We start from the raw sequence: 12,844 nt of genomic DNA on the forward strand, positions 1-12,844 counted from the left end.
ATTGCAAATACACCAACTAGATTATTCAGTGCAACCAATTCGATTTCATATGAACATTTCATAAATAGGCTCTATTAACGCATGAGTGGTTTTGATTTTTTTTTATTGTTGATTCATTCCCATGAGAGATATGTAATGCTAAAACAACAGTTCCCCCCCCAAGAGAAAGTTTTAATCAGCTTTGTTTGCAGGCTTTTCTCGTGAATTAATTTCGAAAAGGACACGTTCTTATGTTTTTCGTGTATCTGAGCAAAATATATTTCCCCCGTTCATGTTTTTCCAACTCAAGACTCAAATTGCATCGGGAAAAAAAACAATTGGTCTCTCGAGGGTGAACACGCGTTGACGCGATTTCCCTCCACGGCGGGCCCAAATCCTTCAAGGGCATCTGACGTGAAAATCCAGGCTCTGAAATGAGGTGGACGTCAAAGTCAAAAATGGTGGGCGCGGTATAGCTTCGCGATTGTGGTGGAAAAAACAAAACAAAAAAAACAAAAAAAAAGAGGGCGTGTTGAATTGATTTCATCACGTGGTTGCGCCAAATAAAATCCCCTGAGATGCATTTCGTGAAAAAAAGAGGATGGAAATCCAGCAGGTGTTATTTGGTCAATTGAACACGGATGCCAAGTGGCTTTGCCTTGTTGTCCCCCGGCCCAAAAAGACTCGGACACTCATCCGTCCTTTTGGTTTTATTGAAAGGTCAACCAGGTCCTCTGGGTGATTCATAATAAATATTTCATCGACAACGTAAAAAAATAAAGACACGCAGTCTTTGGGCGTAACAAATCGAGCAGGAACGTCGGAACTGGAGCGACATGCACCGAAGTCACGAGAAAAGCATCCGAATGCCACTCGCGGAGAGTCGGGTTCCAAAACTATCAAGCCGGTGTTTGCTACATTTTGGGGGGGAAAGGAACACGCACCCCAAAACAAAAAAAAGGCCATTTAAAAGATGGAAGTGACTGGGGTTTTTTTTTTTTTTTTTGGAAGTCCTTGGTACAAGGCAGAAAGAGCGATCTTCATTTTCACAAAATAAAGAGAAGCAAAAATGTTCATGCACGGCGACGTTTGTTGTTTTGTTTTACGCATCGGTCTTAAGTCACAGCACGAGTCCTTGGTACAAGGAGGGAAATAACACACACATTTTCTTCGATGGCCCCAACAAGAAAACAGACAGCAACATGCAGCGATCCCCGCAAGTCCTCGGGAATGATCTGGAAATCATTTCATGGCGTCCTTGGCCTCCCCCGTCAGTCTCGTCAGGCCGGAGGAGGTGATGGGGATGTGGGGCGGCGGCGGAGGAGGAGGAGCGGCGGCGGCGGCAGGGGCGGCCGCGGCAGCGGGAGCGGCGACGGGACCGGGGGGCGGCACCTGGCAGATGGCGCAGGGACAGGGCAAGCCGGCCCAGTGCTGGAAGCCGGAGCCCAGCTGCAGGGCGGGGGCCGGCGGCGAGCCCTTCAGCATGGCGTGCGGGCCCCGGATGGAGGCGAGCGCCGGGTGGGCGGACGACGTGGTGGAGGTGGCCGACGACGAGAGGAGCGGGTGCACCTGGTGCGCGGCCGCCGCCGCCGCCGCCGCGGCCGCCGCCGCCGCCGCCCCCGGGTGCGCCACGGGGCCGCCGCAGTGGAAGGCCGAGTGCTGGCCGCCGTAGATCTCCCCCACCAGCCGCTTCATCTCGTCCAGCGAGCTGTTGAGCATGAGGATGTAGTTCCGGGCCAGCAGCAGCGTGGCGATCTTGGACAGCTTGCGCACGGACGGCCCGTGCGCGTAGGGCATGACTTCGCGCAGGCCGTCCATGGCCAGGTTGAGGTCGTGCATGCGTTTGCGCTCGCGGCCGTTGATCTTGAGCCGCAGCTGGTACATCTCCTCCTCGGTCACCTGCTTCTTCAGCTTGAACTTGTTGTTGTTGCCGCCGCCGCCGCCGCTGCTCTCCACCGACGACGAAGACGAGGCCGATTTGGACTCGGACATCTTGCCGGCCTGCGTGGACGAGGAGACCGGGTGCTGCTGGTGCAGGTGGTTGAAGTGCGGGTGCAGGTGGTGGAAGTGGTGGCTGGGGAGGTGCTCTCGGAGGAACATGGCATCCATGTCCGGGGATGAGGCTCTGCTGCTCGGGTTGGAGTCGGAATTCATTTTATGGCTCGGCCTCCGAGGCTTCCTCCCGCCCTCCCTCCCCCTCTCTCTCTCTCTCTCCCTCTCTCGCTCTCTCTCTCTTTCGATGCCCACCTGCGCAGCGGCTCCGTTTCTGGTCTTCCCGCCTCTTGTGCTGCCCCTGTGAGGTGTCGCCGGCTTTTTATACGGCCGGCCGCCCAAAAGCCGCTTTGCTATTCAGAACGCCTTGTTAGGACGCTGACGCACGGCTCTCTCTCTCTCTCTCTCTCTCTCTCTCTCTCCTTCCTTTGAAGAGGAGAAGGAGGAGGAAGAGGCGGCTTGCTTTGACCGCCCCGCTGACCGCGCTGCGCATCCATTCAGCGCCATTGTCAGGACACTGACGGGGGGGCTGCCCGAGCTCGCCTCTTCTCCCCACTCTCTCCTCCACTTTCACTTTCGCTCAAGCCTTCTCGTTTTCTGTCTGTTTTTGTTTTATTTTATTTATTTGGGGGGGGGGGCGGAGCTGTTCTTTTCCCGACGCGCGTCCTCCTGGAAAAGTTCAGGCCAAAAAAGAAAAACATCTCAATTCATAGAAATGGAAAGTCAAGTCACAAAAAGTAGAATAAAGTCTTATTACAAGGCAGGCCGGAACGAGACTTCTTTCTGTCCAATTGAGGTGGAGGAGGGCGCTGTGCGAGTGAGGCGGGAAAGGGGTGAGGAGCCCATCAAATATACAGTAAATGCGCCGTCTGAATCTGGGGCTTGAATCTGCCGTTCACGCCGGGCCGTAAAAACTTTCTTAAATCCAAAAGGATTTGCCGTCTCGAAAGCTGTTCGGGTCGCGGCTTTTCAAGAAACGCTCACGTCTAAACAACCTGACGTACGAAGGCTGATTTTGGCACGCTCGAGAAATGAAACAAAAGTCAAAGAGGCCTTCCTGCATCCTTTGGTTTTTCTGTATGTGGCCATCGGACAAAAAAGTTGGGCCGTCCCCGATCTCATCCATTGGAGTCCGTCATGATGGCGGCGGCGGGGGCTAATGAAGGCCAATGAAGACCATCGGCAGCGACAGTGTGCGCTCCGCTGGCCATATGGCAGCATGTGGGGCGGCGGAGCGGTGACCCGCCACCCCCGCTCTTCCAAACGGCCCCCCTCCTGCCTCTTCTGGAGCCTCTTCCTATAAAACTTCTTATTTGGCCCCACTCTCGCTCGAATGGCACACCGGAGCCACAAAGTCCAGCACTGACGAGCGGCCCGCGTCTCGTTTGGATGCTGACAAGCCAGAACACAAGCGGGTAGCCGTACAAAGATGGAACCCCCCCCCCCCCCCCCCCCGCCCCAAAAAGCAATGGGGGCAAGCAGAAGTAGACTTTGCATTTGTGGCCTTTGAAAACCGTGGTTAGCAAACGTTTGCCACCAATGCTCTTCAAGTACCACCAGCATGGCTAACATTCGAATACGCTTGGCTAGCAGGCAAACAAAAGTCTTCCATAACAACCAGGCAGAGGTTTTTAATCCCAAAAATGATATTTGATGTTTTTGTAGGCTACTGTGACAACGTTCAAAGCTTGAGTCAACGTGAACACTTCACTTCATTACAGGACGGGGGGAGGGGGGGGGGGGGACTGAACTTATCCTTCAGTTAAAATGTATTGCGGTTTTGGGGCCGTCGGAGTCATTTTCAGGGAGAGCATAAAAAGCAGAAATCAACGCTCCGGGCTGCTTAAAAATGGACAGTGGGCCACAAATGGCCCCCGGGCCATAGTGTGGACACCGCTGGATTCGATACGATAAAGACACAGCCGCCCACATTGGGGGGGGGCGAGAGAGAGATCGAGAAAGAGAGAGAGACGAATATTTGAAGGAAGACAGATGGCGAGACAGAAAGAAAAGAGTAAAAGAGAGAAAAGTGGAGATGGTGGGAGCCAGTCTCCATGCCGAATGTGAATTTCTGTCTCTCACGCCTCACCACAATTCAGTTTTCCATCGGTATCATCGATGGAATCGCTTTTCTTTCATTTGTCTTGAAACGGGTCTATTTATTAAGACGTTTATAATCCAGCACTTCCGTGACGTAATGATTTCACATGTCCACTCTTTTCAGTGTCGATTTTGGATCAAATACCGTCATCAAAATGCAAGCAAAACATTCAGTCGGTTGAGAAATGTTGACAATAAAAATGTTTAATATACGATATGGTTGAAAATCAAGATCGCCGATTTCGGGATAGATAATGCCCCCGATTCAGTTGCAGCCGAGTGGGCCGACAGACGACACAATGACAACACCTCGTCCCTCCGTCCACTCATGGCACTTGAAAGAATCATCAAGTCTCCCCCCCCCCCACTCTCCTCCCGCGTGCTGTGCCATGAGATCGCCCTGCTAGAATGATTTTTTTTTTTTTAAAGAAGAAAAGAAAAGAAAGGGGTAGGGGGGGGGGGGGGGGAAAGTGACCAAAGAGCGCATTGACGAAGCCCTCATTGTTGGGCCGAGCCCAAAAGAAAGGAGGGCCCTTTGGTCCTCACGAAGGTGCGAGAGCAAAGCGGCGGGCCCGCCGCTTTGCTCTCGCCTGGTGGCATTTCAAAGTGTCAAGCTTTGAATACCAATTGCTTGAACTGGACATATGTGGATCCGCTGTAAACCCGCTAATCCTGTCCCCAAGTGTTCCTTTGTGTGTCGGGGGCGGGTTGGGTATCGGGCTCGACCGCCCCCCGACAGAAAGTGTTCCTAATCCGGCCAATGTGTGTCAACGAGGTGTGTGCGTCGGCCACGAAGTTGCGCCTTCGGTGGCGTTCATTTCACGTCGTTACTCGCTCAAAGTTGGCGAGACGGGCTTTCGGTGGATGGAATGGAAAACGCATTCTCACCTTTCCAGGCGGATCGAATCGGAGCTTCTCCGAAGACTCTCGGCGTTACTTTTACAAGCGTCCTTTTTGCATCCGCCCCGCCGCGAAAGCAAATGCCTGCCGTTCTTTCTTCAGATGGAACGATGCAAACAGAGGGGGGCCCCAAAACGAAACCCCGCGGAACACCCGTACGACGACGAGCCCGAGTTGGGATTCGGAGCGAGCCGGCCTCTTCCGGCCTCTCTATTTCTCTCTCGCGACCGCCGAGGGAAGTGGCCGCTGAGCTTAGAGCATAGGCGTCAAAGTCGGGTCCCGCGGGGCCGCTGCCCCGCATGTCTTCCGAGTCTCCCCGTTGCGACGCGCCCGATTCAAATGATCAGCTCGTCGGCGAGCTCTGCGCAAGCCTGACATTGGAGCCGTTCATTTGAATCGGGTGCGTCGCAACCTTCGGCTTAGAGTCATCGGCGGACAACGGGGATCCGGAGAGCCGGAGGAGTCGCAGAAAGTCCTTGCAAATGTTCTTCCGTCAAACGCATGTTGTCCTTTTGCCATTCTGCAGCAAATCGGGCGCCGCCGAACGGAAACACCCAACCTTTTGAGAATTGATTTGTGTTTGATCTTATGCTTCAAATAAAGGATTTCCATCAAGGTTTGAGGGATTGTTGCAGCATACGGAGGACGCAATCCATTTTTTTATGCCTTTTCCAACTACATCACAAGCGCAATACTTGTAAGAACCACCGACAACCACCACCACCCCCCCAGCCCCCACCCCCGCATCTTGTGTGAATTCAAGTTGAAAGAGAAAATATCAAGAAGACCTTTGTTTCTCGCCGAGTAAACAAAACTTTCTAATTAATGGTGATCAAACCGCAGGGGGGCAGGGGGGCAGGGGGGGGGTTGTTAATCGCACGGCTCACAATCGGTCTATTCGCGACTATTGATGTCCTAATTGAGATTTGCGGCGCTCGGGTGTTAATTAGGCGCGAAACAAGTAAACGGGAGTGGAAAGAACGGGCCTTGGGGTCGTCCCCCCGAAGAGAGAAGCTCAAAATACGTCTACTGTGGTGTGAAATTGAGATGATGTCCGACCAGCGGCTCGTAAACCCTTCAAGTGGACCCTTTTACACCATCCGTGTACACGCACACGCACACACGCGCACACTCACGCATTCACAAGCCCGCCTCAGCCCTTCACCCGTTTTAAATCTTACATGTTAATCTTCCCCTCGCCCCCTCCGCTCAGATACACAAACAAAAATGCTTTCACAGTGCAGCCCCCCACCACGCGCACACACCCATTTTCTGCTCACGTGCACCCATTACGAAGGGCCCAAACGCACACGGAGTGGCGCGGTGGCGCTGGAGGATTGGGGGGGGGGGGGTCCGGATTGTGCTCCCAAGAAAAGGAGAGTTCAAAGGAGGACCCTGGCGCAAATCTGCTGCCTGGCTGCGTGCGGCTGCGTGCGAGAGAGTCTCCGTGTGCGGCTGCGTCTGAATTCGTGAGACGAGGTGCCAGGGAGCATGCGCGCGAGAGATTGAACGCCCGCTTAGGAGTTGATGCGCCTGCGCGGGTTTGGAGACGTGCGCGCGCTCGCTTCGGGTTGGACTGGAAAACTGCGTGGGAGGGTCAATGGGGGCGGGGGACTGATAGAGTGTATGAGTGAGCGTATGAGTGGGACATTCAAAACATGTATTTTGAAACTGTCTTGTGGGGGGGGGGGCATTCTTGAATTGTGACGCGGACAAAAGTGCGCCCGGTGAGCTTCCGTTGAGTGTGCCGCGCTGTGATTGGCCGGTGCGCATCGGGTGCCCCGCCCCTCCCCGCAGGTAAATCGGCCGCACGCGCGACTCGACCGGGGCGCCTGAATATTGATGCGCGCGGCGGGACTCTCGCGTCGGCCTTTTGGAGACGCGCGCGCAGCACACGTCCGACAGTAAAACGACACCAGGCGCCGACGACATTTTTCAAGTTTGTTTGACACGTTTAAAATGCTAATGAGCCCTTTATGATGCGCTCCATCAAACGCAAATGCAAATGCGGCGTTTTACGGCCGCCGAGTTGGGTCCGCGTCGCCATTTGCATATCTTATGTCCGTCTCCTTTGCGTGCGTCCGGGGAAGCGGGAGGGGCGAGCGCGGGCCGAATAAATCACGTTAACAAGGCGCCTCCCGACGAACGAGCCCCGATCGCGCTCGCGCGGCGCGCCCGTTTAAACGCGGCCGTTTGACACCGGCGCCATATGCCGCGCGAATCCGATGCGCCCCCGACGCAGATTGCAAAAACGCGACGTTTGCGGCGGACGCTTTACGACGCGCTGCCGAGGAAGTCGTCTCTTTAGGACCAAAAGGGAGAGCGGGAGACAAGTTCCGGGGGAGGTGCGTGCGTGCGCATCGGGGCGAGCGTTTGCAAGACGACAACGTGGCCGTGAGAGCGAGCGGGCCGCAGACCGACCGTGATGGAGGTCTCAAGAGGCGGCGCGCGCGTGCGTGTGAGAGCGAGAGTGAGTTTGCGTGAGCTCATGTGTGCGGGCGAATGAGAGAGCGGGCAGAACGTGATTTGGGGAGAAGAACCGCGAAGGGCTCGTGAGCGCCTTCGGATGAAAGCCAGACGGACTGCGTGAGCGAGCGCAAGAGAGAGGGAGAGAGCCGAAGATGAGGCAAAATGAGAGTGTTCTGAGCGTGCCCATTTCCAGGGACAGCGTACGGAGGTGCGCGCGAACGTCAGCGAGTCAACGCGTGCGCGCTGTTCCGGGCAGTTGCTCGTCCTCGTCTTAATGCGGGCGTCAAAGCCGCAATCGCTTCCCCGTTGGGGGCCGTCAGAAACGTCCCAGAAAGGCCGTCGTGGCGTTTGGCCCGCTCCGGGGTCGCCGGGGTCATTCCTCCGGGACACGAGTGGCACTTTTGGTCCTGTCGACGGCTGTTCCAAAATCAAACCGGTGACTGGATTTCCATCTCCAAAAGGGTGACGTGGCGCACGTGTGACTTCGCTCCCTCAGACGGGAATGCGAGGTCGCCGACTCCGCTAGGGGGCGCTATTAACACAGACGTGCGTACAAGATGAATGAAGAAGACAAAGTAGCTTCGGTGGCCGCTTTTGAGCGACTGGCCGCGGGCGCCGCCGGCGTGCCGAGCGCACACGCTGCTAACGCTCGCTTTTGTGGTCGTCCGCTTCCTCCCCGCGCTCCGTCCTTAATCTCTCTCCCCCCTTGTCCCCCCCCCCCCCTCGTCTCTCTTTCGCCGCCTAATCCGCTTCACAACCGTGAAAACTCTCCATGAGAGACAGATGACCCGTTCTAATGGGACCAGTGCATCATGTGTGCGCGCACACAAGCACATTCACAGCGGGTACACGCGCACACACACACACACACACACACACACACACTTATTTGGCAGATAACACAAGTCCATTGCCTCGTTTAGGCCATTTAAAGCTGTTCCTGTTGATTTTTGTCGGATTCCAACTGTTCCGTTGAGCGATGCGTAGCTTTTTACGCAGACTCCCCTTTTATGCGGGCTGTTTTTGGGTACGTCAAAAGTCCGCGCAACTCCCGGGAATGGAGTCGCGGCCAAAGACACGTCGGGAGAAAGGGGCGCGTCCGCCCCGCCGGCGGGAAGGATCGCAGCAAAAGCGGGGCCCGATGCGAGCGAGCGGTCAAAAGAGGGGAGCCGCGGTGGGAGAGGGGTGCGCTTTTCAGTGTGGTCGCTGTCTGGGTTTCCGATTTGGGAAGAGAAAACCTCCAATCTATGATTTGGCCATCTTCTTCAAAGACTCCCAAAACGGCTTTTTTTGCCCCAATGCTCCAGACCAAATTGGAATGGAGCACACGGGGACGTCGTTTGACAAGTGGGACTTGTGTTCGCTCTGCGTTGCTGCCGCAGGGCAACCGAGTTTGGAGCAAAACCGAGCGAAATGGACCCGGAGGAGCGCAAGTCGCGGCGGCGTCGGTCGCTCCTTCGCCGTCTGGAACCGAAAGACGTCCTCAATGAGGCCAAGGTGTCGATGCCTGAGCCCGAACGGAGGGCTGGAGAGCGGACAAGGTTGGGGCCGGGAGGCGGGGGGCGGGGGGGCGGGGGTGAGGCGTCGCCGAGGGACACATTAACAAGCTATCATCTCAACTGCCTTATCCATAATGCATCGGGTGGGCCAATTTACATGGCGCTCCCGCCTCTGGGGGAAAGGCCATCATCCGTCACGCTGCTTTATTAGCTCCCTCACACACACACACACTCACTCTGTTTCTCTCTCACGCACGCACACGCACGCACGCGGCGGCTTATTTATCTCTGGCCGTCCCTCTGTTTTGCCACTGCCGGTGCTTCAAACCGCTGCTGCCTTGCCTCGATAAAACATCTCCCGAGCCAGTCCGGCAGACGGAAACTGGCGGGGTGGTGGCCGTTTCTTTTCTTTCTTTTTTTTTTTCAATTTTCCCCTCCTGAAACGATGACAACATTGGTGGAAAATGTGCCGCGCGTCCGCGGCTTAGCCGAACGTGGGACGGACACCGCCGCGACGAGGGCTTTCCTCTGCCCCTTATCTATCATCCATCATCTCTCATTTTCGGGGTGAAGCCGAAAAACAAAACGACCGGTCTTATGCAATCGATTGCCATGAATTTCTTTGTGGATTTTTCGTTTTTCTCGGCTGCGTGCGAAATTTGGCAGTGAATTTGTTTGCCGGCAAATCACGGGGCACTGCCGACCGTCAAGCGATCGACCGGTCTCCGGTCAATCACGGGGCACCTAAAGACAAATTTTGAACCGGTCGCCGCTCAATTCCGAGCGCCATAGACAAACAATGGCATCGGTTTGGAGTTGAAAAACATGTGAAAGTAGTTTCGGAGTATCGACCGCACGACTTGATCTCTGATATTTTTCCTCGTGCGTTTCCACCGCATCCACGTTTGTTTAGTCTTTCGAGAACACTCGTATTATATGACGACGATGCCTTTTTATTCTCTTGTAAAATCCCCCCTCCTCGTTTGTGTGCTTTCACTTTAAACGAAGACGACATTTCGGCGGATACGAAATCACCGCCGGCCGACGGCGCCGTTAAAAACAAACCGAAAAAACCAACAACGCTCGTTTACTATTCGGAAGTCATTTCATTTGGCAGAGTTTACGGCGCGGAGACAAGTCTAGTTAAATTTGATTGCGCCGCACTTTTTGAATAATTGATACTCAGACAGCTGGAGGCGAGATTACGACTGAAAATCGCGCTCCTTCAGAAATGTTGACATTTTTGATGGCTTATCCTGACGCAAGCTGTTGCAGTCGAGCGGAATGATGCTCATTTAGTCGCCCATCATTTGCCGCTCATTTGTTTTGTTCTCGAATGAGTTCTTCGCACGCTTTTTGTCATGTCAATTAACTCAGGCAAGTTTGCGGCAAAAAGACGACAACCTGCTGGGGGAGGGGGGGGGGGGGGCAGGCGACATCATTTGTGGAAAACGGAAGCATTTTATGTGCAATGTGTGTTTGTCCCCCCCACCCCCGTGAATATTTTCCCAAAGGTCCACGACATGAATCACACAAACGAATGGTGTACGCACAAAATCACGTTTGCTTTTTTTTTTGGCTCGCCTGGTGTCAGGGGAATGTTCCCAAAGGCAGAAAGGCAACAAACACACACACACACGTGCATTTCTTGATGGAAAGACAAGAAGCCACACACATACAGAGGAGATATGAGCTCACGGTAGCATTTTTACACTAGCTACCATTTCAACCGGCCAAAATGTATCCACAAAGACAAATATTGTCCGCTGTAAAGGCGGGACGCGCGCACACACGCACACAAGGAGTGAGAGTGGTTGTCAGTGAGCACAAATCATTGCGATGGCGACGGCTTGGTCTCCGCGCAGCGTTTAGTATCACAAATAAGTAATAATTTGCTAATGGTAACATTATGTTGAGTCGGTTTCGGGGCAATTAAAGTGAGTGATATTTACATACGCCTAATGAATCACCGACGGCGGCAGTTGAGGCCCTCGTGAATATTCATGCGGGCATTTCTCTCTGCTCCTCGGCCCCCCTCCTTCCGCACCCCGCCGCCGTTTATAAACTGAATTATGGCCGATTTGCCCTTTTCAAAAGAGCAACGTGGCCGCGCCGCCCGCAAGGAGGCGGCCGAACAATAACGTCCGATGATAAACGCGTTTTAGTGGGCGCGAGACGGCCAAATCCGGGCCCGTTTACGGCCGGGCTCGTCGCCGGCGTTAATAAAGTCAACCGGCGGCGGCGCGCATCACCGCTGACGCGAAGGGACGTTCCGTTCACCCGTCGGCGGTGGCGTCGACGGGCGGCACCGGCGACCGTTCGCGTCGAAAGCATTGGTCGCGCTCATGTAGATGGGACAGCGGGTGCGCCGAGGAAAACCGCAGCTCGTTTGCCGGTCAATCGCAGGTTACGCCGAGACTCCAAACAAGCGGTTCGGTGGCACCGTTTGCGCCTCACCAAAACACATGAAAAGGCTAAAGTGGAAATCAACTGCGGAGGCATCCCCAAAAGCTTCGCCGGGCGGCACGCGCGCGCATCGCTCACTCGCTCACTCACTCAAGCTCGGCCACGCGGTCCTCTCGCCGCGTCCGCTAGCAACGAGCTTCGGCGGGGTACTCGCGTGGCTCGGCGCGCTGCAAAAGTCGGTCGCGGTCGCTTCCGAGGTGTCACGATTCCGTTTGTGTTCTGCTCCCCCCGCAGCTGCACACCCGTCGGTCGTTATGTGGTTAGTTGTATAAAAGGACTCCCGCCCGGCCATTGTTTGCTTCTGTCAGGTTTGTTTTTCAGTCATGCTCCGGTCACCCTTATGTTTTAGCTTTAGTCGTGGTTTTGTTTTCCAGACTTTGCGTGTTCTGGATTTCGTTTCCTTCTTCAAGTACGCCCCGCTCCTCCCTCTGCCTGTATTTTTGAGGTCCTCCGCCACCACGCAGCGTGACACCAGGCGGCAAATAAGCTCCACCCCCTGCAAAGGGAAAGGTGGCGGAAGCCATGCTAATTACCTAAGCTAACCTAAGACCAAGATGTCATCGTGAAAGACCGAAGTCCGGCGCTCGGCTACACTTTTCACCAAAGTCTTGGTTAAAGAAAAGCGGAGGGAATACAACTTTGAACAGCAAAAGAGCAGGCGCTTTCATAAGCGGCTTATTCGCAACGCTACTCGGGTAACGCCTACCGGGACCCGAAACGCAAATGAATTCCGTAAGTCAGCCGAGAGCGGTGGCCCATACGCCGAACGATATGAATAGACGACGAAATGGGGATAATATCGGCAACGTGACTCGTCTCTTTTCTCAATATAGTCCCGAGTTTGGACTTTGAGAACAATGACCGGTCGCCGTTCGATCGCACAGCATGCAGACAACCAAAAGACCGGTCGGCGGGGGAATCGCAGAACACACGAATGACCGTCGGCAGTCGAGAATTTTTAGTCCTCGGCTCGGTCGGCGTGACGTATGCGTGTCGAAGGGAGGTGGCGGTAACCTGGCGAGAAGCCACGCAAACACGGGAAGAACATGCGAAGGAGAAATAAAAAGGGAAAAACAATGGGATGCCGACTCGGTCAGCACGCCGGCCTCGCGGCGCACAGGTGCAGGGTTCGATTCCTGTGTGGAGTTGGCGTGTTCTCCCTGCCCGCGTGGCTTTTCTCCGGCTACTCCCGCAGTTTTCTCCCACGTTCTAAAAACATGCGCGGCAGGTTCATGGTGTGAGCGAGAGCACAAATGCTTGTTTGTCTTTGTGTGCCCTGCCGTCGGCTGGCAACCGGTTCGGGGCTTCCCCCGCCTGTTGCCCGAAAGTGTGACGATAACCGGATGAGAAAATGGATGGACGGCGATCCCGACTCTCAACTTGAGCACAACCGGGGCAGGCGGACCCGCTCGCCACAAAGTGACGGCGCCGCTTTCGGC

The 12,844-nt window shown here is 54.9% G+C and overlaps 1 protein-coding gene across 1 annotated transcript; it reads right to left on the minus strand.

The window, feature by feature from the left end:
* Positions 1–986: 986 nt before the first annotated feature.
* Positions 987–2,159, minus strand: olig3 (oligodendrocyte transcription factor 3). The gene has a single exon (XM_086122376.1). It carries the CDS (start codon positions 2,131–2,133, stop codon positions 1,222–1,224), a length of 912 nt encoding a protein of 303 aa, XP_085978502.1. The 5' UTR covers positions 2,134–2,159; the 3' UTR covers positions 987–1,221.
* Positions 2,160–12,844: the final 10,685 nt, after the last annotated feature.

The sequence above is a fragment of the Hippocampus guttulatus genome, chromosome 10 (assembly GCF_054856545.1).
Source record: "Hippocampus guttulatus isolate MCC_2025c chromosome 10, RoL_Hgut_1.0, whole genome shotgun sequence".
Classification (NCBI taxonomy): Eukaryota; Metazoa; Chordata; class Actinopteri; order Syngnathiformes; family Syngnathidae; genus Hippocampus; species Hippocampus guttulatus.